Here is a 26,915-nt window from a genome sequence, read left to right as displayed (position 1 = left end):
ATCAGCTGAAGGTATTCTACTTTGTATTCCGGTGATCCCCACGATCCGAGTCTGAACTGTTATAATTGGAATAGGTTCGGCAGGGGATCACGAATTCTTGGCGATCTTCTTTATCTAATGAATGAGAAATTAATCGATTCAAGCTTGGGCTGGACTCGCCTTTCTACATAGTGGGGTTTACATGTTGGGCTTGGTGTTAGGTCTTTGGATGGCTCCGATTATATTTGCCACATCCAATGGCCCTCTCTTTCTGCATTTCGGAGCCATGCATTTGTGCGACTTATGCATCCGATGGCCACACGAAGTGGGCCCGGACGAAAACTGAGTTCTAGGGCTTTCTATCTTACTTCAACGTGAGAAACCCGTCCTCCAAGCAGATAGATGAGGGGAAAAAAAAAAACCACTTTTGTTTGCCACTGAATTAATTCTGAATTAAGTGCACATCTTAGAGTTAGAACCCCCCAAAATAATTCCTATACAAACATCGCTATCACAATGAAAGAATTAGTGGGGGCTCAATGCAATAATACCTCATTCAAAATCCTCACGGTAACAAATGCTGTAAATTCCTCATACTAAGAATTTTCCCTCTATGCTTGCAAAACTATGATGGTGAGAACATGTGACACTCGGAAACGCAGCTTGGGTGAAATGATCGGGAAGAACCACCATATAAATTGATCATAAAAGGCAATTGCCTCAGAGATACAGCTGGTGATGACCGGAAATCCAATATGCCAAGATATCAGACCTAAGTAGGCAATCCTTAATGGTGGTGCATCATGTATCATTTACAAGATCTTCCAATCCAGGTGGCGACAAAGGTGGAATGGCACTCTCAGTCAGGCGGGCGACTTCCAAGATCTTCCTTGCGGATGTCTGAGAATCTTTAGTACTGTCCCTTTCAACAGAGTTTAAAGACCCATTGATAGGTTGAGCATAAGTTCCATTTTGGAGATTGTCTTCAGATAAGGTTCTCTCCTTGGAAAGTAGTTGACCTGATGCAATTGCAGAGCTGAAGACGCCAAACTCCCTCAAGCCTTGAATGATTGCCTAAAGATACTCTAATATCAGTAGGAAAGTGTCGAATAGCTCAACTCATACGGGTTATAAAGTAATAAAGCTAGTATGGATATCAAATACCATAGGGGCATAAATACGTGTCAGTATTCCCTTCTTGAGAAGTTTTATGTTTAATTCTTTATCAGTCCATACAACATGCTCATTGTACCTGAGAAGAAAAGGAAACTTTATGTAAAGGATAATTAAAATATACTAATTACTAATTACTGGGAGGACCTTTGCAGAGAATACTGAACTTGGCTCTTATAGAGAAATCAGTTCCCGCATGGTGAGGTAAAGTTGCAAGGTCAGAAAAGCAGACCAAATTATATTTCAGCTGATTTATTATTAGATTGGCATTCCAGATAGGGATGATCGCAAACTGAGATACTGCTTCTCTTGAAATGAGACAGCTTTTACGACTATGGGAATTTACTGTATAAATATCAAATAATAGTAAACCACTACTATATATTTAGTGAAATGAAAAAAATTACCAGCGTAGCATCTCCTCTTCTGTGGCAGTTGATGCAATTATAAAAGCCTGCCATAGAATTTGAAAAATATTAGCACGAATATAGAACAATAAGTCACTGATGGCACACTATTCCACCATTTTTTCATAATTGATGTCTGCAATTACTTTTGAAGTTGACAAGAAATGGCACTTCCACAGCATCACCTGACTGAAATCTATTTTATGAAAGAACATGATGAAATAGAGCAATAAAAAAAAACTCAATACCCAGAAAAGTGCATCAACATATTCAACCAGCTGGAAATAAGGCAAATACAAATATTAGTTGCCTGCTTTTCAATATAATGAATGTTTTAAGGCTTATCTAACTCCAAATTGGGATTCACATTGGATGCTCAAGCTGAACTTCTTACGAAGCCAAAATTTACATCAAGAAAATCTTAGCTCATTACTCTATTTACACATGCACCACACATGCTGGCATATGATCATAAGATGCATGCAGAATATTGACAAACTAGTAAACACTGGAACAACAGTTATTGGCTATGTCACTACTTGATACAGATGCGGCATGCACATCTCTGAAAGCTTTCATTAGTAATTGTAACTAGAGCTATTACCCAGCTGCTTTTGAAAATTCATATTTATCTTACACAAGATAAAACAGAATTCACCGAGAACAAACAATGATAGTCCGTAACTAAACATGAAATAAATAAAGTGTATTGACTAGTTATGAAAAGTCGTAAAACTTACTGCTCTGTCAAAATCCAGCATAAAGCATCTCTTTACATCATCCTTTGTTGGTTTGCAGCCGCACCGATCACGACGAGAAGTCAAGTCTGAGAACCTCGTGTATGTGTAATGTAGAACTGCAGCCTCCTCGAGCTTGATCTCACTATCAAAAGTAATATCCCATAAGTAGGAAAAAGATATAACATTGCAGCTCCAAAAAGCAGGATGCACGTATATGCGACCACACCATCTTACTTTGGGCTCTTCATATAGTTGTGCCACCGATGTGCACCATTAGGACGGAGATGATCTTGTATTCGCGCAGCTGATTTTCCATTTCCATATGTAAGGAAGTAATTAGGGTTGCCGCGTGTTGCCTCCTTATACATGCCAAAATATGTTTCCTTTGGGAGATGGTCATAATTTTTCTTGAACATAGATACCTAGCGAAATTAGCAGAGCGAGCAAATAAGATTGCAATATATCTAACTTTCTAAATCGGTGTCAAAGATATTAAAAGTTTGAAGAACACAAAGAACAAAGAATGTTCGATATCTCAGGCCAAATGTAGCATTCAAAATGCTGCATATAACTAGTCTAAGAATATATAAGTTCAAACTGTATTACACAAGTAAAATTTGGCAAATATTGTTAAATGCATTCCTTTTTGTAGACAAGACTGGATTAACAAGACTAATCTAAGCAAGGCAGTGAGTATAATTTTGAGCAGAAGAAAAACCAATTTTATCTACATAAACTCGAAGGGTTTCAATAGGTTTATCTATAATTAGTCTAATGTAATTATAATACAAGGAAGAAGGTTACTTAAAAAGACAAGGCGCTGGTTTAAAACTTTAAATTACAAAACTCAGGTATTCATATTGATAATTGGGAGGTGACTGCACCGGATGCAAATTGTAAATGGCTACTTACATAGGTAGGGTCTATCATTAGAAAAGTGGATAGCAGCTGAATAGCGGGGTAAGAAGGATAAGCATTCTTCCTCAGATGGATAGTAACAAAGATATTAGATCATTAGTAGAAGAATCTCGTAGCCAAGATGGCAGCTGAAGAGTGGACTAAAAGAAAAGGAATTTTCTTCCATCTCCTGTGATGTCTGCTGCATGTGTTAGAGGTGTGGTGCCAGGATTGGAAAAGTGAGAAATATCTTCTTGTTTTTTTATTTAATTTTAATGATCCAGAATCAACACACTTTTAAGGCACTTGTATGAAAGTATTTGATTTAAAAGATCAAACAAATTGCCCTTTATAATAGGCAACACAAAATAATGACAATGTCTTTGTTGTTGCTATTCTTCGTTTTTTGTTGTCTATGAATTACTTATATTTTTGAAAAATCACTAAAAGAAAATTAGGAAGTCGGAGAAAGCTTAGAAGGCATACATAATATTCAAGATCAATTTATTAGCAAGCAGATTAATCTAAAAGAAATACCGCAAATAGAAGGAATTTTCAACTTTGCATGACCAACCAAACCGTCATAGGACAATTTCAAAAAAACATTTAGCAAACTATACATCAGCAAAATGAAGAAAGCAGTGGATACAAGAAACAAAACACAGTACCTCACTAAACGGATCTTTTATATCATCTCGTTCAATGCTACTTTCCTGGAAAGCAAATGAACTAATTACAGTTCCAGCAATAACAGTAATGGTGATAAATAGCATATTAGCATGCGAGTTTCCTACTTACATAATTGGGAAAAATAACCATGTCAACGTTACTAGGGACATCAGAGAGTAATCGTCTCAATGAATACTCTGCCGCACCAGCAGGATGTATCAATTCATCAGTGTCAAGATGTATGATCCAATCCATACCAGCCTCCTTTGGTGCATATAAAAGACATGCATAAGTTGATTATCCCATAAATATTTCAATATGCTGCAAATAACTTCAATAGGATGCATGCCGCCATTAAATAGTTCTCACAATTCAAACTCACACATGCTACAGATATGATAATGCATGGTTGTGCACGGTACAAGAATAACGACGGTCTTATAGGTAATGAACAATAACTTTTTGATGTAATAATTGCAAAAATATTACACATACCCGTGCCATTACAATAGCCATCTCCATGTTAAGTGACTGCTTCACAAATAATTCATAATTGCAGGGCTTGTAGAAGAAGCCTGCTAGCCAAGTCTCATTCCAAATACGACTGCAAGTCAGGGCAGAAATGAAATTTAGCAGGCAATTAGAACTTCATAATGATAGAGGTTTTAAAAATATCGCACAAGTATACAGATCCACCAATGTGTAAGCGGTTCCTGTCCGAACTTCCTTGCACATTGCATTTTTTGGGATAAAATCTAACATTTAGAATCATAGCAGAAAAACGAAGAATGGCAAAAAACTGTAGTCAGGAAATGTTCATTGACCACTAGCTCTTATCAATTTCAATTATATCTCTTACAATCCTATCAGCAGATTCACATGTCTAATTTGTGTTCATAGCCAAATCACCATACTGATGACTACGAGTATCAGACCTGATGTCAAGATATATTAATAGTATGATTTCACATGAACAAAGAAAATATGCATGGTTATTGACTTCCAATAAACTTATTGTATGGTTTATAACTTATAAGCATTTAATGTGACTGCGACATAACCTAGAAAAGAAGGTAATCAGTATGTCTAAGTATAGATGTGGATCAAGAACAAATATTATAGAGAAGGCACTAGTATTATACACAATAAGGAAGAGAGAAATGAACTCTGTAGAACTAAAGTTGCATAAGAGACTGGAACAAAACCCTATTTTCAAGTTATCAATGCATTACAAAAAATTAGTTCACCAGGTTACTCATAAGTAGTAGCAATTAAAGAATATCAAATATTATTTTGCATCTAAACTCCACTTATGCATATTTATGAATACTTAGACTACTAGATAAATTATGTGAGTTGTTGAAAAATTAAACAAATGAAAAGGCCTAACAGGATTATATATCAGGACCTCCTGCTCAAATGGAATGTCTAATAACCAGCTACTCCAGATATTAAGCTTCACAATAAAGAGTATACTACTTTACATTCTGACAACATGTGCAATATGTGGTCTCATGTTTTTCATTGTACTACCAAACAATATCCAAATTGGTGGGACTAGAACGTGCGACCATTCTAATTAAAACTAATGGCTTCAATGCACTATTGAAGACTGATTTATCAGTGGAGTACCACAAATGCACAAACAATAGCAATTCAAAATTTTAAAACGCGACCTACTAACCTGTGTATACTCTTCCTTGATCAATATTCAGACATACCACAAGTAATTGTTAAATTGATCTCATTAAGAAAATTCTACATCAGGAAAGAAAAATGAGCTCACCTCTTTGCCTGTTTCTCCTCAAGTTCTCTAGTTCTGTATATAACTTTAACACCCTGCCAATTTTCAGTGCCAAGGTTCAGCTCTAAATAGAATAGAAAGTTCATGAACCTGAAAACACCTTCTATCAAACTAAATCATAACTGGGCCTTCACACAGGGAAATTATCTCAGACTAAGCTGCGATAATAAGATCCACGGACTTACTTGAATTGATTCTAGCACTGCTGAAACACTGGGTTTTGCAGCCTTTCCTTCAACAAATAGAAAAAATTGTGCAATACCAAGGACTTTATGGTAGAACAACCATGGCAAGATCTGCTCCAAACCAGCCGAAGTGCTGGATGTGATGCATATCTGCATTTATATCCATACAAAAACCCATTAGGAAAAAAGCATACCATAAATTTACATCTAATACTAATACAATCTCTAGTAATTTACACTTTTTAAAGAAAAAAGAAAAGAAAAGAAACAATCTATACTATATCTATATTACTATCAGATGTATGACTCAGTAAGCTTGCAAAAGACAGAGACGACAGTAACTTAATTTTTCCAACACTTACCAATAGAACATCCGAAACTGCCTATACCCTAAGCTGGATCATAAATTCAACAAAAAAAGGGGGGGAAAAACAAATCCTATAACTACGAAAATTCCAGGACCAACTGCCCCATCCCTACTCCACCGACCTCACCTTAGGTTTGGGATCGGCTTCAACACCAAACTTCCAACCCCTATAGTAAGGGAACGACGGCGACGAGGTCCGCCCAAGGATCTCCACGCAATCCGAGCCGGCTGCCGCCACCGCCGACCCGTGCGCCGAAGCCGCCGACGATCCGATCGGGCTATTTTCCATCCCGGGAAACTTCTTCGTCTCCGAGGAGGACCACCGGGAGACGGGGTCGTTGACAACGCCCCCGCGCCACTGGAGAACGAAGGCAAAGGCGGCAAGCGCGAGGGGGAGAGCCGTGAGGAGGAGGAGAACCCTGGAGGCGAGACTAGGGAAAGAAGACGAGCGGTGTTGGAGTCCCGCCATTGGAGAGATCGGAGAAGAAGAAGAATACGATTGCGAGGGAGATGAGATTTATGTCATTTTTTTCCCGTTAATTTGAGATTTATGTATTTAGAGAAGAGGAAGTTACGAGTGTATCTAATATGTGATATCGCTGTGAATTGCGACGTGAAACTTTGGGCAATTAATTAAGATTAATGGAATATAACATTTTGGGCATCTATTGCTTCACATAAATCAGTAGGAATAATTCTTGCTCAACATTAAGATTCTTAGTCCCTTCTGAGACGTTACTTCAAATCTCCAAAGAGCACATTTAAATGCTCATTTAATTATTTTTTTCTTTAATGTTTTAAATGGTTTCATTTTTTTTATTCATTGTGATTTCATAGGTTAATCATATAAATCAAGTCAAAACTCAAATGATTTCCACTACTAATTCAATCATATTGTCATATAAAAAGTCGAACAAGTCTCTTGCGTTTAGACTTGATTAAAAGGCCCAGCTCGCCTATACTCGGCCCGACCCAGCTCGATTTGGATCGGGCTAAGCTTAGCCCGGACTCGGTCTAGGCCCTAGCCGGCCCGAGCCCAAACTACCCGTGAGCGGGCCGGGCCAACCTTTTGCCCGCCCGACCTGGCCCAGCACGGAAGCTTACTCATTCGCCCGTTTAGCCCGCAACTAAGCTTAAAAACCAACGGAAATTTTGGTACTGCATCGTTTTATATATTTTTTAAGCACACCTTTAAAAAATTTTAATTTATTTTATTTTTTTTTTTTTTTAAATGTAGGAACAAAAATATTTTTTTTAAAAGTTAACGGTAAAACTTTTTTTTAAATAGCTAAAAGGTGGGTCGAGCCGACTCGGCCCAACTAGCCCAATCTCTCACAAGCCAACGAGACCTAACACTACAACCTACCAGTAAACTAAAATAGACAAACTGTCAAAAATATCAAGGCTTTGTTGACTATATTCTCCATCTAAGTATCTAACTCATTGTAGTTTTCCTCTAAATAGGGCTGTCAGACTCAATCAAGTTCAATTCATATTTAAAACTAGTCAAAGTTTGATCAAATGATTCATGTTCAAAATTAATTTTAAGCAAGTTTTAATGCATATCGGCTCAGTCAAGTTCTACTCAATAAGGCTTAATATATAATATTATATGTTTTGATTTTATTTTATAAAATGTAGGTCACAGGTAGATTTCTTTCAAACTTAATTGAGTTTGATTCAAGCTTGAATTAAATTTGATTTGAAATAGACTTAATTTTGCTTCTCAAAATAAGCTCAAAATAATTTAAATAACTCTATATTTATTTTATATATATATATATATATATATATATATATATATATATAGTGAACTTCATGGTGTCTTAATGAGGTAGAAGAAAATTTTAGCCTAAGTTAAAAGGCATAGGCACCATTAATTTTGAATAGTGAATTTAACTATTACAATTTAGTTAAAAAGTACAAAAGATAAATATATTTAACAAAACAATAAATACAAAAGGCATGAGAGAAGCACTTGTAACTTATATCTTACCCATCTCTTTCACTGTATAAGAAAAGAGACAATTAATACTAATTTATATGGCAAGATTAACAATAATGCTAAGTTATACTTTAGCCAACATCGATCGATAAACTAAACCCGATTAAATATACAATATTTATATTAAGAAAAAAAAAGAGTAGCTGTAATCATAGTTAGCCCTAAACTATAATTAAATGCCACCTTAATGTCCATCCAAAAAAACCCGTCTCACACTCGTACAAATAAACTTAATGTCTATCTATAACGTTATTTTTTTATATATAAATAGGGTTGTCAAAATAATTGAGCCTCGATAAGACTTAAACTAATATATATTATATTAGTTTATATTGTGAATAATTGGGACTATTAGATTTTGATCTAATAGCTTATAGTATATCTTATCCTCATAGTATTAATATAATGGGACTAGAATTTAGCTGATTTAAAGCTTGATCCTGAATTAGTCTAGGTTTGAATTCTATCAAGCCAAGCCTAAATATAATTATAGATCTCTAAATTAAATTCGAGTCGATCTTGATACTTTACATCCCTACGAGCTATAGATTTGAATCACAATGATGGAGTTTATTACCCAAAATTAGAACCCATGCAGGGAGAATGACATTTTGGCAAATTTACAATTCTCATCATACATTTGTTAATAATTACATTTCAAAGAAGATTCTTCTTTGAAATGAAATTTACTTTATATGACGTTATATAATTTAAGGTTATTATACACACCTAAGTCTAAGTCAAAATAGATATTTTAGATAATTAAATTGGATAAGTCTTAAACAGATGGAATAGAACATTTTTAGAGACGTCCTTCCACGAAGCACCTTAAGCAAAACTCGGAAATAAAAAATTTAATTAAAAAAAAAGGTGTCAATCATAAATATATCTAAAAGGATGATGTGAAATGAGAAATTTGTTTTCCAGCGGAAAGAAACTTCTTCGATTAGTCTCTCCCGCTACACCCGTTAGCCATCTTGTCCGTCCGATTAATTACCTCACGAATCTCAGCGACCATCTTGTCCGTCCGAATAGAACATTCACTTCCTTGTCGTTTCGGTTGCTGTCGAAGTAGCCGGGAAGCGTCAAAGCGAGAGACATCAACAGCAGTGAGGAGGAGGGGGGATAAGAGGAGGAAGGAAGAAGAAACCCTTCTCCTCCTCCTCCTCCTCCTCGAAACCCGAACGAAATTGTAAGGAGGTAGCCCTGATCTTTAGCGTAGCTGATGGGCCCGAGGGATCAAGGGCTGTTGACGCCGCAATCGGCGGCGGAGAGGGCGGTCGCCGCCATCGGATGCGGCTATAATCTCTCCTCCGACCTCCGCCTCACTTACTGCAAGCCCCACCGCTTGATCGAGGTCGACGAGTCCCAAACCCACGACCTCGTCTTCCCCGACGGCGTCGTCGTCTCCGGCGTTCCCAGGGAGATCAAGTGCGACAAGGGGGATCGCACCCGATTTCGGTCCGATGTCGTATCCTTCCACCAGGTCCTTGATCTCTTCCCTTTCTCCTTAGCTACTCAAATTGAAATCAATCCAATTACGAATCGCATGGTATCAGATGGCGGAGGAGTTCAATCAGGGGCTTTCTTTGTCGGGGAAGATCCCGTCGGGTATGTTCAATACTATGTTCGATTTCCGCGGGTGCTGGCAGAAGGATGTGTCGTCCACCAAAAGTCTCTGTTTTGATGGTTGGTTCTTCGAGTTCTATGGAGTTGAGATCCCGAGATCGCGGATTGTGTTGCAGGAGAGGATTAGAGAGGAAGTTCCAGATTCATGGGATGCTGCTGCATTAGCAAAGTACGTTCTCTTCTCTGAATCATATTCTCCAGTGTAGGATTATGTAAGTGCTGGAATTGATTAGAGAAAAGATGCAGGCTTTGGGGGAGATAACTGATTGTTTTAAATAAAAGAAAGAAAATTTTGTGTGTTAGCACCAAGAAGATTAAACCCGTGTGAATCACTTCTAAGAGTATCCTGGGCTGTACATATTAAGTGATTGTGAATTTGTAACGACATAGTATAAATGTAAATCATTTTACCTTCCATTGCTACACAGTCTGCATATAATACCAAAGAAAAAATGTACTTGATACTACCAAAAACTAGAACCTGAATAATTCTCGTTTTCCAGGTTTATTGAAAAATATGGTACTCATGTCATTGTTGGAGTAAAGATGGGTGGCAAGGATGTAATTTCTGTTAAACAGCTGCAGGAATCTGTTCTTCAGAAAAATGACGTGCAGAACATCTTGAAGAAGTTAGCTGACGAAAATTTTGCTAAAAACTCCACTGGTGATATCAACATTAGAGCTGATCAGTTACAAAGAAAGATAGATGTGAGTACTACAAGCAGTAAAATTTATTGATGGGTCTTTCTTGTCACACTCCCAGCTTTGGTCACCTAGGACACTTGTTGCCTCAAGTTTAGCAATCCTAAGCTTATTTCTATAACCTTTGCATAAGTTCAAATTTGTCATGTTGTAGAGGATGGCTTATTTAACGTTCAGCATTTCATTTTCTTTATCTTATAAAGTTGCAAGCTTCTCAGCTCTACATACCCATTGTTTCTGGAGCCTTGATTTTCTTCTGATTAAAACATGTGCTTCTTCTCCATCAAAATGCATTATAAAAGCTCCTTATCATATCTTTGATTATTTATTGGTCTAGCATTATTCTTTTCATGTTGAAACTTTGTGTATCTACCATCCTTCTTCGGCATTTACTTCCTTAAATTGTTGCAATGTTATGTGATATAGTAGTTCTTCCAGTTATAAAGAGGTCAATATCATAAAGCTTTTTTCTTTAAACTTCTCAAAAGATGGGGTATCTCAATGACAAGCTATAATACTTCTTTGTCTAAACTTTTCATATCTAGAGGAATTTTTGGATGTTCTGAACTTCTGATAAACATAACATTGTTTTGCTTCAGGAAAAGTAAATTCACTTCGAATATTTGACAACATTTATCCAGTTCGGACATACTTAATGAACTGCAGATCTAAATATGGAATTTGACTTTTTAGTAATCTCCATTTCTACCTTTCAGGATAGCATTTTTGCTGTTCAAGATCACAATGCAACAGCTCTAAAGCCTACCAGATCATCACTCATTACTCATTTGAAGAAGGATGTAAGATCTGTACCAACTGTTTATTGTGTAAGGATTGCACTAAAAGCACTTATAGGTGATACTTTGAACTCCTTATGTAGGATGTAGTAATCATTCATGTCAGAAGAGGAGGTTCCGACATATATCAAAGCCATAAAGATTGGCTTTCTTCTATTTATCATTCCCCAGATGTGATATCGATGTCTTTTGTGCCCATAACTTGTTTGTTGAATCGTGTTCGAGGTAGTGGATTCATCAGTCATGCAGTTAATCTGTATCTTCGGTGTAAGTATGTTACTTACTCTTATAGTAATATTTCTCTTATATAAATATACATGCATCTGAATTGAATCTAAGTGAAGTACTGACGAATACTACAGGACCTTCCAATGAAAGGAACTTAATTTTATCTATATTTTTCAAGGTTTCAGAATGTCACATCTTTGAAACATCAAACAAGAGATTGCTGAGTGACAATTAATTGTTGTAGGGCTGGCACTTATGACCAAATTGATCAATTTTAGTCCAGGAGAAATTTGGGTACCGAGAAAGCATGTTCTTGACAATGGAAATAGATGATTTATTATGTATGACTAGGTTCTCGTTTTATTTTTCTTTTCATTCTCTCAACTTGTCACTTTTTTTCATTTTCGGAATCTTATTATTTGTAATAACTTATAGAACTTCAAGGCAACAATTGCAACCAAGGATGACCGTGCCGGTTGCCTGTTGGTCCGGCACGAGTACGTGCCAACCTATGCCGATGTGTAGCTCATTTTTTTAAAACTTTTTTCTTATTTTCCTCAATCATCAAATAAATTTCGTGTTATTTTTGTGCCATCATTATTAATATGATTGAAGATTATTAGTAGTATTTAACGTAATTTTTTCGTGTTATTCCTATGCCGACAAATAAAGTCTTTGATCTAGATATTAGTTTTAATTATTAAACTATTATTAATTAATATTATGTGTTCAATTATATTACAGATATTTCAATCATATTATGGAGTGTTCAACTATTAATACAAATTTTAATGAATGTATTCAATTATATATTGTGTTGAATAATATTTGTATTTGGCAATTACTATATCTTTAGTAAATATGTCATTTACAAAAATAATATAAAGATGAAAGATTGTAATGTAGATTTTAATACATATATTCAAACCAAAATAAAAAAATTGATGTGCTGAAGACTCAAAAGTATTTTTAAAATTTTAAATTGTTTTTATTAAAAATATGTTAAATGCATGCTTGGCACGCAAAGGCATGCCAAGAGCGTGTCGGTCGGCACGGGACATGCCGATGGTGGCACTGCACATCACATGCCTTTGGCACAACCATTAACTTGTGACATTTCTCTTCCAATTCATCTAACTATAAGCAAGTTCTAATGGTGGGAAACAACACTTCGATACACGTCTCTTTGAACTTTAAAGGTCAAATGTAGAATTTCATAATCCCTCTAATAACCGGAGGTAATACTGACCATAGAGAGAGTGCCACCCTGCTATATATCGTACGGACTACAATGAGCATGTACCAGGGTTATGTTGTGCTTTTACTCATTATACAAGCAAATTCTACGTATTATGTACTTTTCAATTGCATGAGAGAAGCAAATTGTAACACTTCTCCACCTGGCCATGTGAAAATGAATGTTGATGTCAGTTGAAATACTGGTTTCTTATGCTAAGTGCTATCAAGTTGCTAGGATATGATTATTTATTTATATGTAATCTAAGCTTTTGACTGTATTGCCTTGTATAACTCAGATAAGCCACCTATAGAGGAGCTTCAGCAATTTTTGGATTTCCAATTGCCACGCCAATGGGCTCCAGCATTTGGTGAACTCCCTCTTGGTCCACACCGAAGGAAGCGTAGCTTTCCAACACTTCAGTTCACATTGTTGGGCCCCAAGCTTCATGTTAATACAGTCCATGTAAGTTTGAAAACAGATTTCTGTTATTTATCAACTTTATCCTCAACTGCATTCATCGTCATTATTGTAGTCACAAAGTACGAACTCTTTGATTCTCCTTATTCATCTGGTTGTAGAGTTCAATATCATTACAAGAACTAGGGAGCATCTAAGGTGGTGATTCTCCTTCTGACAGGTTGATTCAAGCAATCGTCCAGTGACTGGGATTCGTCTATATTTAGAGGGTAATAAAAATGATCGCCTGGCTATTCATCTGCAGCACCTTTCAGCACTTCCAAGTACCTTTCAACTCTCCGATGATGCTGTTTCTGCAGATGATGATACTGTAAATGAACGAGCCTATTTTGAGCCCATAAAATGGGCACTACTCTCACATGTTTGCACAGCCCCAGTCCAGTACAGTGGCGCCCATATCGACGATTGGGCTGCCGTAGTGACCAAGGCATGGTTAGAGGTGAAAGAGGTTGGTATGAGGAAGGTGCTATTTCTTAGGCTAGGTTTCTCTTCTGTTGCTTCCATGAGGATTCGTCGGTCTGAGTGGGATGGTCCCTCCACTACTTCTCGGAAATCTGGTTCCATCTCAGCCTTAATTAGTTCAAGATTCAGCACCGGTCTGCTACCACCTGCAGAGCCTAAGGTGGAGATTAATTCTGCCATCTTTCCAAGAGGACCTCCAGTGCCACTTAGAGTGCTTAAGATGTCCAGATTTGTCGATACCACGGAAATGTCAAGAGGCCCAGATGATTTGCCAGGGTATTGGGTGGTTACTGGTGCTAAATTATGCGTTGAGGGTGGCAAAATCTTTCTAAAGGTCAAGTATTCTTTGTTGGTAGCAATGCTTGAGGATGATGACGACTTCTGATTCTAGCGTCTCAAAAGAGATTCCAATTTGAATCGGAGTGCAAAATATTCTTCACTCAGTACCTGGGAAATCATGCATGCTTGAGGTGTAATCTTATAACTAAAGTTTAGCTGTTGTGAGGGCAGTTATTGAGTTTGCTATCTTAGATTGGAATCATTTTTTTTGTATCATATGAATTGTATAGCTTGTAATCCAATTTGCACATAGATTTGTGATTCCCATTTCATTTCCACACAAAATTAGAAGTTATAAAGCATGGAATTCTTAAACTGCGAGGGTGATGAATAATGTCTTACTTTTCTATTTATTTTGCCAAAGTCTGGATTCACACTAGAAGCTCGTTGTATTGACGTGATATGATTTAATGATAAATGACTGCACGAAAGAAACGGATGCTCTTTAAAAATCGTATGAGGGTCCAAATAGTAATTCCGCGTGAATGCGGGGAAATTTTAATGATTACTAGAAATGACAGGGTGTTCTTCGTAAAAATTAGCCTGCTGCGCCGCACGTGCTTAAGGCTTATATCTTATTCAATCACGATAAGAGAGTGGATAGAGCTCGAAAGGAGGAAAAAAGAAATGGCTTGCCTCGCTCTCCCTTCTTCCTCTTGCCGACCGAAACCCTTCTCTCTCTCCACCACTTCCACTTCTCGATCTCTTCCTCTCTGTCAAGCCTTCAGATCTCTCGCCTTCTCCTCCAATGTCTCCCTCGTCGCCGTCCCAAATGGTATGCAGTCCCTCTCAAATTTCTCTTCGTGTTGCTTGTTCTCATCGATTCATTCACAAATTTGAGCTGTTCTATGCTCGAACTCTTCTCAAGGGTTGACGGCGGTGGCGAGGCCCAAGTCGCCGCGTAGGTTGGTGGTGTGCGAGGCGGCGCCGCAGAAGAAGGCGGACTCGGCTGCGAAGAGAGCTCGGCAGGCGGAGAAGAGAAGGATATATAACAAGTCGCGGAAATCTGAGGTCAAGACCCGGATGAAAAAGGTATATACCTTTATGCGCGCTTTATTCAATTGTTGGCTAAAGAATCTAATTTTAGCTTATGGCTGTTTAGAGATGCGCGAAACGTGACCATGACTATGATTTATTTTCTGACAATGTCGATAACTGAAGTGCAAAAGTTGATTTTCCCTTACTTGAAAGGTGTCATTTAGGTTTTTAGTTAGTCCTTTGGCATTGCGCATGGAATTTTATACTTAATTTTGATGCGCAACGGCTTCCTTTTTTCCAATTAAAGTTCCATTTGTATCCCGTAAATTTTTTTACCTTTGTGGTTACTTATACCCTCCTTTTCATATTTAGAGGCGGCAAGATCATCTTTTGCTCCAAGACGTGTATTGCTTGCCAAATTGATACTATGGACACTTTGGGCTTATTGGCCTATAATGAGGACTCTGTATTATTAAGGTTATGAGATATTGCTATGAGAGGCCCCAATTAGCTTTCTCTGCCTCACATTCATGTTATGTCACTTGGTTCCATCTTTTATAAGACAAGGACGCCATTTAGTATGCGCCAGCCTTCATTCTCTGCCTAAGTTAGGGACTGGATACATCTCAATGCCTCTAATTAATTTGCTAGCCCTGTTGATAGCTGGAAGCGTGAATCATGTTCTTTTTGTTACCTAGTTCACAGCTTTAGTTCATGTTCTTGTTGGTCCTTACACTGACAAATTTACGCTCCTATGCTTCTGCCATAGCCCATATGTCTATGGCGTCTAATCAGACTCACTTGTATCCCATTAATTTAGAGTTTTTTTTTCCTGGGTGTATAGTTATCCCATGATCCATCCATTTCGTCATCACAACATCTCTTCTGATTCAACATCTACATTGTTCCTCAAATCTATACATGTGTATCTTTAGGCTTGTTGGCCTATTGTGAATGCCTTGCATCTCCAAGTTATGAGATATTGCTTTGGAAGCACCAACCTTCTTTGTCCACCTTATGTTCATGTTATATCAGTTGGTTTCAAACTTATTATGGAGTTAAGAAAATGAAGCCACTAAAGGATTACACTGGATCCCTTTTGTTTAAATTTTAAAAGCTTGTGTGCTCATGACAACTTCTTTCTTATTTTCTTCTTTTTGTATCTATGGGCCATTACACATTGTTGGCTAGTTAGCAGTTGGTGACCTGAGCATTGAATTCCTTAATGTGTTCTTCAAGACCTTTGCAACATATGTCGTTTTGTATCCCTTCTGTTTATGCTAACCTAATCACTTAAGAGATCCTATAATAATATCTTTTCTGTTTTGTTGCTTACATTCTTTTGTTCAGGAATTAGTGTTACGTTCTGCACTATATGCCACAATAAGGCTAATTGCGAGAAAATTTGTGATAAAATAATAATAATAATAATATTATTATTATTATTATTATTTTACACTGCATAAGTTGTATTATTTACAATATCCAACAAAGAAAATCGAATAGAAAAAAATAGAACTTACATTGAATCTATCCAGTTAATTTTCTGTGTCATTTTTTTAATTTGACCCGATGTACCTAGCAGCTTTTTTTTTAGTTTCTATGCGTTTTGGTTTTCTCTATGTACCTGGTAGCTTCTTTTTCTTATTTCTCTCTTCTTTTTTATTTATTAAGTATACATACAATCTCTCTAACATCACTGGATGGATGTGCTTCATGAGTATAAGAATGAACTAACTGTGAGAATCTGAAGATACTACATCTGACAAGCTTACCATATATTAATTTGTTATTTTGTCAGTCAGAGCAAGGAGCAGAATTCTTGAGTGAAATCTTGCTAGTATTACTAGAATATTGCTAGAACTTTTCGTTGCAGGCTTCACTACTTCACAAGGCAAAGCTGTAAGCTTAGAAATTTTGATCAATTTTCAGCTTTTCTACATCTTTTGGAAATGACATCCAATAACATTGTTGAATTTCTACAATGTGGAGAAAACTGCATTAGTTAGCTCAGGAGAAACATGCATATGAATCATGCTCTACTTAGTATGCTATAAAATTATAGCCTGGATAATTTAAACAATGTTTGCATGCTGATTCATCTCTTGAACTGTCTTATCTATTATCTACAATATACAAGGTCTGTATGATTTGATTGGGTACTGTAAAGTAATTTAGTATACATTCGTGCATTTAAAGGATAGCCTATTGTTGAAATTCTTTGCAGTGATTCTTCTGCAAAATCAAGTAGTACACGGTCACAAGATTTTGCTTCTTTTTTCTTTTAGGTCCTTGAAGCTCTAGATGTGCTAAGAAAGAAAACCGATGCAAGCGCTGAAGAAATTCTTCCGATAGAGAAACTGATAGGGGAAGCATACTCAGCAATCGACAAGGCTGTGAAGGTTGGTACCCTGCATAGGAATACAGGAGCTCACCGGAAGTCGAGGCTTGCAAGGAGAAAGAAGGCTGTGGAGATCCACCATGGGTGGTACACTCCTGTGGCTACTGTGTGATATTTGTTTTTGTTCGATAAGATAATACCATTGTCTTCGTTGATGAAGGTTTATTTTCTTGGGCTGTGTCCTTAATTGCAACATGTCATGAATGAGTATATTCTTTTTAGTGAGCCTCATTTATAATACACTGGTTGCAGAGGATGATGAGTATATCGCATTATGCAATAGTAAGGCTTGCATTCTTGCACTAACTTAAAAGTGGCCACAGTTTTGATCTCTGGAGACAGTTTGCCGTTTCAATTATATGGAGAAGGTTGTGTACATCTTGCCTTTGCTTTGTCCAGAGAATGTTATAAATACCTTCAAACTCCTAGAAGTGCACTGGCATTTCATTGTTTTTTATCTGATGTCTTTGTTATAACATGCCCTAGCATATTACAACACATGTATACCTTCTCAGAGTCAACAGATGTTACAATATAATTTGTATACCCAGGGGAGCAAATCCCCAGTACTTATTCTTCCTACGGAAACTCTACCAAATCTCAAGTGTTTTGGCTTAGCCGGTGATTATTCTATTTCTTCATAACGACTTTGCTGGACAATGATTAAGATCATAACATATTACTAATTTGGTTGGAGTATAAATTTGCTGCAAGTCCTACTGATTCTTTTGTAAACTTGTAAATTGATTTCTAATCTTTTCTTCTTTTTTTCTTTTTAAACCTATCATATCTTTTTTCTTGTCACTGGAGGCATCAAAATAGTATCCTAAGTTCTAGTAATAGAAGTGCCCTAGACCCATTTAAGTACCCGTTCGAATGATGCACACTTTGTGCTGTGAATACAGCCGACCCACAATGGAGTTGGTACATTTTATGAGGTCAGGATTAGAATGTGGACAAATTGTGTCTATTTAAGCCATGATTTTGGATTTTGTTTGCTTATCTCATTACTTCTCCTCATATATGATGGCAAGCTTCGCTGCCAACGCTCAATTATCCCATTGACAAGATATATTGAAAGCTCTCAAAATTTATTCTAGTACTGCTTGCTTGGTGTATTTGGTGTCTTCTTATCCTGCCTTTAGCTTAGCTATTTCGTTTTATGTTTTTCTGGAAATATTCTAATGAAATATAATATTGCTCTAATAATCCTCTCTTGAAAACCTACCCTGCGCATATATCAATCCTTCTCGACTTCTTAATTCATTTTTATATAATTAAGAAATCGTTTTAACAGTTAATACGCATAAAATAATTTATATATATATAACCACATGTGGACAAGAAAGAAACTCTATTTTATACTATTGCTTCTCCGCTATCTTCTTCTCTGTCTCTTCCTTCACAAGTTTGCCTACCCCTTCCTTCCAAGCCTCGCCAAACTCCATTTTTATCCACTTTTTCTTCTCTCTCTTTTTTTTTTTCCTTTTAATCCAAAGAAAACTATCCAACCCCTCGTCTTATTACCGTTTCTCTTCGCTCCCGTTTCCCATCGCTAAAATTTCCCTCGTTTCCCCACCATTTCTCCACCCCGGGACATGCGGCAGTGACCACCGCCTGCCACTTCACCCAACGTGGTGGGGGGACCCACCCTTAACTCTCTAGCCAAAATACCTAACGCGGGGCCTCGCGCGATCCGGGCCGTCAGTTTCCGATCCTACGGGTCGTACTACGCCACTGCTCTCTACCACACCCATGTGAGGGGCTGTTTTTTTTTAAAATAATTACGTCCTCCTCCTACTGCTGGCCAGCTGTCCCCGGCGGTCAACACGACCGGATAAATCCTATCCTTCCATTGCGTGTTTTTTTCTTGCTAGGATTTTTTCATTCTGCACCCTCTGTTCTACTCTCATTACGGTTTGCGCCCCCATCTAACAGACGAGGACAAGGTGTAAATAGAAAAAAATACATAACTTAGGGTGTGAAATGAAAAAGAAAAGATAGTCCTTCTTCCTATTAATTCCATGTGCCGTTCTACGCACTGGTGGATGAGATGACGGCGCACGTTAGCGTGTGTTCCCATGTGAGACAGGATCCGAGTTGGGTTCTATGCGCCACGCCCCAATTCCTTCGAAGCCACTAACTAAATCAACAACTATTGTTATTTAGATATTTGTTATGCATTCGTAAGCCATTACCTTCTCCACGTACGTCCTAAATGGATCTAAAAACCGGACCCGAAGTGGATCCAAACTGGATAGAGACTAACCCTCTCTGTTCGTTGGTATTGCATGAGTTGGAGACGTCTAATTTAATGCTTGGCTAATACTTTTAGGAGGAGGTTGGAAGTTTAAAAGGTAACCTTTGGTTAAACTCATCGTTAGGAGGATTTAGCAGTTTGACTTTCTCCAAAGTAATAAAGTAGATCGGCCTTTCTGCAGACAGAGATAAGAATAAAATATAGGATTTAACAGATACTTATTAGTTATCATAAATTTTTAACATCTTACTTTTATTATCATTTATACACCGTTAAAGAAAATAAATATTATTATGACAGGATACGAATAATAATAACAATTATAGCGGAATGGAATGTGCTTTTGATAAATATATATTATATATATATTTTTTATTTTTATTTTATAACGTTCTAGTTAGGAGACAAAAAAGCGCGTAATTTTTTTTAAAGGCAAAGGACAACCTCACATAGCGAGGTATAGAGAAAGATAAATAAATAAGTACAGGGAGGAGAAAGGACACAACGCCTCTGCCTCAAAGAAGGCCAGAGACGGGCAGAGAAGAGGGGAGTATGGAACTGCAATGAAAAAACATTCCCATTCTAACCCCCATAATTCCCTTCTCCTCTCCTCTCGAATTGGGGGTTTAATCTATCTCAATCCAATGCGCCATTCCCTCTTCTTCTTCTTCTTCTTCTTCTTCTTCTTCCATGGCGTCCTCGCGTCTCACTCCTCTCCCCTCCGCTTCAAGCTACACCGCCGCTCAATGCCTTCCTCCTCCCGCCTTGAGTACCTCCGCGCGCTCGTGATCGGCGACCAAATCCGGCAGGGGACGATCGCGTCGAGGATCGGACGGCCCGGAACGCCGCTCCACAACCGGCGGCGGGCGTGCGACTCCCCGTCGACGGATCTGGCGCCGGCGCCGGCGGCGGGTTTCGGATTCGCGATGCCGCTGAACTCGGGGTCGTACGTGGGAGAGGGGCAGTTCTTCGCGCTGTTTCGACTCGGGACTCCGGCGCAGAAGCTCCGCCTCATCATCGACACCGGAAGCGACCTCACGTGGGTCAAGTGCCTTGTCCCCCGGCGGCTCCACCCCGGGAGGGGCGGCGGAGGGAAAGGCAAACGCAAAGGAAAAGGCTGGAATTTTAAGCCACAGGCGTCGTCGTCGTGGCATCCGATAATGTGCTCATCGGATATGTGCAAAACGTCGCTGCCCGACGCGCTCTTGGCGTGCCCGACGCCGGCGAGCCCATGCTTGTACGAGTACGGGTAAGGTGGCCCGAATCTTGGATCCGATCCCGCATATTTAGTTTCTGATCTTCTTTACTAAATTAAGTTTTAATATAATTAGATCCAACACTCAAGTAGTATAATTTTTTTTTCTTTTTTTTTGAAAGAATCAAGTAGTGGAAATTTTTTTTTTCTGAAGTAAAGGATTTTTATTGGTTCTAAATTTAATGTGCGAGGAAGGGATAGCTGATCGTCTACATCTCCTAGTGCAGGAAATTCGTCCGGTAGGCTTTACTTGGCAGGCTACAATTGACTGTCAAAGTGAAAGATGATCCTACGGCAGGAATTTCCTGCATTCAGGATACCAGTAGATATAGTGGAATGGGATTGGGGGATTGGCTGTTAGTTCTTACTGCAGGAGCATTTGGTGACGCCATTGATTCCGCCGTATTTGGCTTTAAATTCCTCTTTTCTTTTTTTCTTTTTCTCTAGTAATAGTTTGATATATTGAGTCACAGGGATAGTTTTTTTTTTATATAATTTTTTTCCGTCATCTCGGTATCCTGAGATCGATATCAATCGGTAGATCTCTTCTTTCCATTTGTGAGCTCCCCCCAGTCTGACATCGCTGTTAGCAGCAGCAGTCACTGCTCGCAAGTCCTATTCACCTTAGCCTCCTTCAATGCTCTTCATTCTTATGTACGTGGAGTAACCTCTTCAAAACAAGGAGGCGTTTTGTAATAGCACTAATCTGTAGGTAGTGATATGAAAAAAAAACAAGGGTGTATATGTAATAAAATAACTTTTTTTTTCTTTTCCTTTTGCTTGGGCTTTCCGGTCAGGTACGAGGACGGATCGATGGCGAAGGGTTTCTTCGCGAACGAGTCCGCGACCATCAGCCTCTCTAATGGCGGGAAGGCGAAGCTGAAGCGCCTCGTGGTGGGTTGCACGACCTCGACGGCCGGACCAAGCTTCTTCGCATCGGACGGCGTGCTGGCCCTCGGCTTCAGTCGCATCTCCTTCACCATGGCCGCCGCCCCCCACTTCGGCGGCCGGTTCTCCTACTGCCTGGTCGACCACCTCAGCCCCCGCAACCGCACCGGCTACCTCACCTTCGGTCCCAACCCAGCGTTCTCCCAGGCCTCGTCGCCGACTTCCCCTCCTCCTTTCTCCTCCACCCGCCTCCTCCTCACCCCACACTTCGAGCCCTGGTACGCGGTCTCCGTCGCCGCCATCTCCTTGGACGGCGTGATGCTCCCGGTCCCCCAAAACATTTGGGACGTGGAGCAAGGGGGCGGGGTCATCGTCGACTCGGGCACGAGCTTGACCATGCTCGTCGAGCCGCTTTACACGGCCGTGGTCACGGTTCTCAGCCAGCGGCTGGAGCGAATCCCGAGGACCAACATGGACCCGTTCGAGTATTGCTACAACTGGACGACCGGGGCTGCCGATAACGTGGTACTTCCCAAGCTGGCCGTGCACTTCGCGGACTCTGCTCGGTTCGAGCCGCCGAGCAAAAGCTACGTGATCGACGTGGCGGTCGGTGTGAAGTGCATCGGCTTCCAAGCCGCGCCGTGGCCGGGGCAGTCGACCATCGGGAATATCCTACAGCAGGAGCATCACTGGGAGTTTGACATCAGGAACAAACGGCTGAGATTTAAGCCCGACAAATGTACTCCTTAATTCTTTCTTTCTTTCTTTTTTTCTCTCTTTCTTTCTCTCTCTCTTTCTTTATTTCCTTCTTTCTTCCTTAATTTGATGTGATTTTAAGTGTAATGTGTGTACTGGCGATGTATTAATAAGAAGACATGATTCATGTGTAGAGTTTTTTTGGTCTGGTCGTGTACGATTAATTCACCTAGCTATTTATCTTCCTCTGGCTTCTTCTCTTTTATCCATCCATTCATGCGTAATCTAACAGTCCATCGCAGACATCATATATAGATTTATCAATGTCTCGGGCCCGGAACTCAAGGTCACTTGCTTCGTGCAGTGGTCCAAACCTGGCATTAATGTTTCGTAATTAATGCAGCATGCAATATAAGAAAGTGTTAAGCTTCGCCTTTGATTGGATTGATACCTTAATCATACTTTGCCAAGAAGAAACTATTTGGATAAGGGCCACAACTGGAGTCTCTAGTCTCTACCCATTGGAATCCTATGCATCACTTGCCTCCAAATTTTAACCTTATCCTTCTTCAAATATTTCCTCTCTTGTGATAAGAATAAAAAAGAAACACAATTTATTTGCAAAATTATAAACTTAACTTAATTATTCCTCATGGTAAATACTATTATCGGAGTGCTTAAGTTTATCATACATAGAGGTGAGTTAAAATTATAGGAGGGTAAACTAATATTTGCCCAATTGTTTTGTCATTTTTTTGTTCTGTAAATTATATTCATCAATGTATAGTCATTGCTCTCAACTGCCCATCTACTCTTCTTCATGCATGGCAATGCTCATATTAAAGATCTACCTACTTTTTCACACTTCTTACGTGGAGGAACTCATGGATATCCATACCCAAAAGAAGATCGAATTAAAACATGCAATTATGTTGCTTCTCTCGCTCATGATAAATTCGTATCTATGTGCTCCAAATAACGAGATCAACTGTAGCAAAAGAGAGTACTCAACTTGAACATGCAATCCAATCTAAGGAATCTAATGCAGCTTTCAAGTTTCTACCAACCTCATTGATGGTGATCGATTGACTCCTTGCATTGTCTCTTTAACCTCCCTTCATTTGCCATATATAATGTATTTAACTTTGGATTTTTAGTATTCGCAAGATTTATAAGTGATCTTGTTTCATTCATGATCGAATTCTATGATGACAAACTGAGGCTCCACAATCCACCCAAGCTTTTGGTATTTGCTATGGAGATTTTGATTTCAAGTAAGGAATATTTTCATCTCTCACCCTACATTTATGTTAAAAGACGAGGTATAAACTGAAATAAGCACATAATATACTAATGTAGGGTGTGAAATGAAAAAAAATCCTTGAAAGATAAGTTCCGAGGTTGGAGATCGATGACTTTTGAAGAGAGAGAGAGAGAGAGCGCCATGGAAACCGGAGGCTTGGGATCTACTCCTCCGCCACCGCCTTCGCCGCCGCTGCACCCAGCCATCGCCCCCCTCTCCTACCTCTTGGGGAGGTGGAGAGGTGAAGGGGAGGGTGGTTTCCCGACCATCAACTCCTTCCAGTACGGCGAAGAGCTCCTCTTTTCTCACTCCGGAAAGGTTCCCTTCTATCTCTCTCTTCTCTCTAATCTCTATCTCTATCTTATCCGATCTCTCTCTAAATTGATCGCTTCTATGATAATTTGGGATTCGAATAGCCCGTGATAGCTTATACCCAGAAGACTTGGAAGCTTTCCTCTGGAGAGCCGATGCATGCGGAAAGCGGATACTGGCGGCCGAAACCCGATGGATCCATCGAAGTGCTCATAGCCCAGAGCACCGGACTTGTTGAGGTCCAGGTGAGAATACCCACTCCCTCTTTTTGGTACTTCTCTTGAGACCATGAGTTCTTTTCGGATTGTGGCAAATGGGTTTTGTTGGCTGTTGTGAATCATCGATGGGTTCGGGAGAAAGCAATTGGTGCGAGTGTTTTGCTGGTTTTGGTGGATTGAAACAAACTTTTAATTAAGTAGGTTTTAGAATGGTAAGAAAGGATGTGATTTGAGAATTGAGACACAAGGGGAAATTGTTCACCGGAGATGAGATGGCAATATCCAAACAATACAGTTGGAAGGTAAGTGGAAGGTGTGAAAAGAAGCTATTTTTTATCGATTCCAGGAATAGGGGCATAAGATTTGCAAAAGAACTGCATAGTTTCTTACATTGTTTTTGCTGAGAATTGATAAACAAAATGAAGGTTTCTGTCAGTAATGGATATGGTAAACAATGGAAAGGGCTTTATCCATGCATCTGTGTGGGTATTAGGCTCTATTCATGATTGATCGTTGGTTGGGGAGGTCACCTTGGATAAAGTTGATTCCTCTTGTCAAATACGGGAAGTTTACTGATACTGGAGAAGAGAAAGAGAAGGATATTTAATTAATGGGCTTTGTCATGGTCGCTTTTTAGATAGCTTCATCTCTTATTTGGGCATAGAGGTTTGATAAGCAAATGACGATAAAATCTTTCTGATTGAAGTTTCAACTCATTTTGTTGTTATTTGTAGATTAGGTGACGGCTTATTTATGAATTATTCCCTCCGTGTCGGTGAACGAAACGCCATGGAAGCATATGCAAAGAAAGATAAAATCACTATTTTTGTGATCTGTGTGCTTCCTTACTTCTTGCTAATAAGAGGCATTCAATCACTCTAGTCTCATCTTCATTTACAAGCTTATGGCAGTTCACGATAACGTAATACAAAATTAGGCCAAGGGATGTCAATAGTGTTTCCTACTGTGAACTTATTAGTTCAGAGTAATCTTTTGCTCTGTTCCCCTATTTTCAATTTTTTTTTACCAACCCAACAATATAGTCCCTTATTACTAACCACCAAATGCAAACGTTCAACAAAGCATACATCTTGTGAATAATGTGATTATGATCCATGCTAACGACTACGAAATGATTTAGATTATAATGGCATCATGTCAAATGGAATTCAATCATTTCTACCTGTTATGACATATCGTCTATTAATCTGCATTTCGTATACTTTCTTGTTTTGTTTTGTTTTTGTTTCTTGACATAATTTTGTTATAAAAATATGCAGAAGGGCTCCTATGATGCCGAAAATAAAATAGTGACACTTCGGAGTGAGCTTGTCGGGAATGCATCAAAGGTATTCTCCGAGTATAGCATCCATAGTGATTTAGATTACGATTGCAGTACTTATTCTATCCACTAATAATTAACCTCAAGTTACTTCCTAATCCAAAGTTGGCATTTTTCACTTTTCGCAACTTATTCGTATAAAACTAATCCGAGTTTCCGAGCAGTGAGGACTTGTCACCACCCCTTCTTATTAGTTGTGGAAGGATTGCTGCTTCAGTATTTCTGTTTATGACTTGTGACCTTTCGATCTTTCATGATACAGTTCTATTTTTTGGACAACAGTATGATCGTCTTGAAACGACTTATTTTTACAGGTGAAGGAGATCTCCAGATCTTTCAAAGTTACTAATGGAGAACTCTCATATGTTGTTCAGATGGCCACAACAATGACAAATCTTCAACCACATCTCAAGGCTTTACTAAGGAAGATCTGACTCGTTCAATCTGCTTTTAATTATATTACTTGCGGAATTGTTGCAATTTCAGATTGTAACAAGATTGACTGCAGCTGAACCTTTTTGTTCTTATCCTTGTTGCTTTTATACAGAAGTACAGATCCCATTGCAATAAATTTTTTAGCCGATAAAAAGAATGGCATTAACACATTATGACAATAGTAAAAGCTCAGCTGGACTGGTTGGTGTACTAACTAAATAACAATTTAACTTCTTTTATACTAATTCATTACTCTCTGATTTAATTCTATACAATTTTTTAAAAATAATTTAATAATAATTTATAATTACTATATTGCACATATATTAGATATTATTTTATTACTCAATATTCTTTTTTTCTCTTTTCTATAAAATAATTATGTCACATAAATATACTTACTGAGATAAAGTATAAAGGACAGTATAGTTATATATTCACATTGTCAAACACTAGGTGCAAATATATAAAACATCGCTTATTCTCAATGCAAATTTATTATTTTCTAATAAATATAGTTATTACACCTAATACTAATATTCATGATATTAGCTCTCTTCCAGTGATATTTAAAATTAAAATTCTTGAACAAATAAACGGCCTTAGCATATTAATTACTTTAGCTGTGAAAACATCTATAGCTATGCAGTCCGCTTGGAACTCAGAAGTCATTGTTGTAGGACAAGAAAAGCAAATATTTGTACCAGCTTAACCACCACTCCCGAAC

General features: G+C 38.4%; 5 protein-coding genes across 5 annotated transcripts; 4 read left to right on the top strand and 1 right to left on the bottom strand.

Moving 5' to 3' along the window:
• Nucleotides 1-404: 404 nt before the first annotated feature.
• Nucleotides 405-6,870, bottom strand: LOC140789970 (glycosyltransferase-like KOBITO 1). The gene is made up of 11 exons (XM_073139915.1): nucleotides 6,349-6,870; nucleotides 5,855-6,004; nucleotides 5,652-5,704; nucleotides 4,361-4,469; nucleotides 3,995-4,129; nucleotides 3,865-3,909; nucleotides 2,534-2,721; nucleotides 2,300-2,441; nucleotides 1,560-1,606; nucleotides 1,144-1,231; nucleotides 405-1,053 (listed from the first exon to the last, which is right to left on the bottom strand). The coding sequence occupies exons 1-11, from the start codon at nucleotides 6,688-6,690 to the stop codon at nucleotides 781-783; spliced, it is 1,572 nt and encodes a 523-aa protein (XP_072996016.1). The 5' UTR covers nucleotides 6,691-6,870; the 3' UTR covers nucleotides 405-780.
• Nucleotides 6,871-9,144: 2,274 nt separating this feature from the next.
• LOC140788866 (MACPF domain-containing protein NSL1) lies at nucleotides 9,145-14,415 on the top strand. Its single transcript, XM_073138341.1, has 7 exons — nucleotides 9,145-9,712; nucleotides 9,786-10,024; nucleotides 10,359-10,563; nucleotides 11,274-11,357; nucleotides 11,438-11,621; nucleotides 13,118-13,284; nucleotides 13,460-14,415. The coding sequence occupies exons 1-7, from the start codon at nucleotides 9,452-9,454 to the stop codon at nucleotides 14,144-14,146; spliced, it is 1,827 nt and encodes a 608-aa protein (XP_072994442.1). The 5' UTR covers nucleotides 9,145-9,451; the 3' UTR covers nucleotides 14,147-14,415.
• A 289-nt stretch (nucleotides 14,416-14,704) lies between these two features.
• LOC140787949 (small ribosomal subunit protein bS20c) lies at nucleotides 14,705-17,759 on the top strand. Its single transcript, XM_073136991.1, has 3 exons — nucleotides 14,705-14,875; nucleotides 14,969-15,132; nucleotides 17,367-17,759. The coding sequence occupies exons 1-3, from the start codon at nucleotides 14,728-14,730 to the stop codon at nucleotides 17,589-17,591; spliced, it is 537 nt and encodes a 178-aa protein (XP_072993092.1). The 5' UTR covers nucleotides 14,705-14,727; the 3' UTR covers nucleotides 17,592-17,759.
• Nucleotides 17,760-20,153: 2,394 nt separating this feature from the next.
• LOC140788279 (aspartic proteinase NANA, chloroplast-like) lies at nucleotides 20,154-22,771 on the top strand. The gene is made up of 2 exons (XM_073137468.1): nucleotides 20,154-20,988; nucleotides 21,792-22,771. Exons 1-2 carry the CDS (start codon nucleotides 20,303-20,305, stop codon nucleotides 22,630-22,632), a joined length of 1,527 nt encoding a protein of 508 aa, XP_072993569.1. The 5' UTR covers nucleotides 20,154-20,302; the 3' UTR covers nucleotides 22,633-22,771.
• A 945-nt stretch (nucleotides 22,772-23,716) lies between these two features.
• Nucleotides 23,717-26,342, top strand: LOC140789906 (peroxynitrite isomerase Rv2717c). The gene is made up of 5 exons (XM_073139813.1): nucleotides 23,717-23,852; nucleotides 23,938-24,199; nucleotides 24,298-24,438; nucleotides 25,692-25,760; nucleotides 26,068-26,342. Exons 2-5 carry the CDS (start codon nucleotides 23,990-23,992, stop codon nucleotides 26,185-26,187), a joined length of 540 nt encoding a protein of 179 aa, XP_072995914.1. The 5' UTR covers nucleotides 23,717-23,852; nucleotides 23,938-23,989; the 3' UTR covers nucleotides 26,188-26,342.
• The last annotated feature ends 573 nt before the right edge of the window (nucleotides 26,343-26,915 follow it).

The sequence above is a fragment of the Typha latifolia genome, chromosome 5, assembly GCF_019914945.1.
Source record: "Typha latifolia isolate L0001 chromosome 5, TyphaL0001v2, whole genome shotgun sequence".
Lineage (NCBI taxonomy): Eukaryota > Viridiplantae > Streptophyta > Magnoliopsida > Poales > Typhaceae > Typha > Typha latifolia.
Note: the sequence above shows the minus strand (reverse complement) of the source record. Positions and strands in the feature narration are given on the sequence as shown.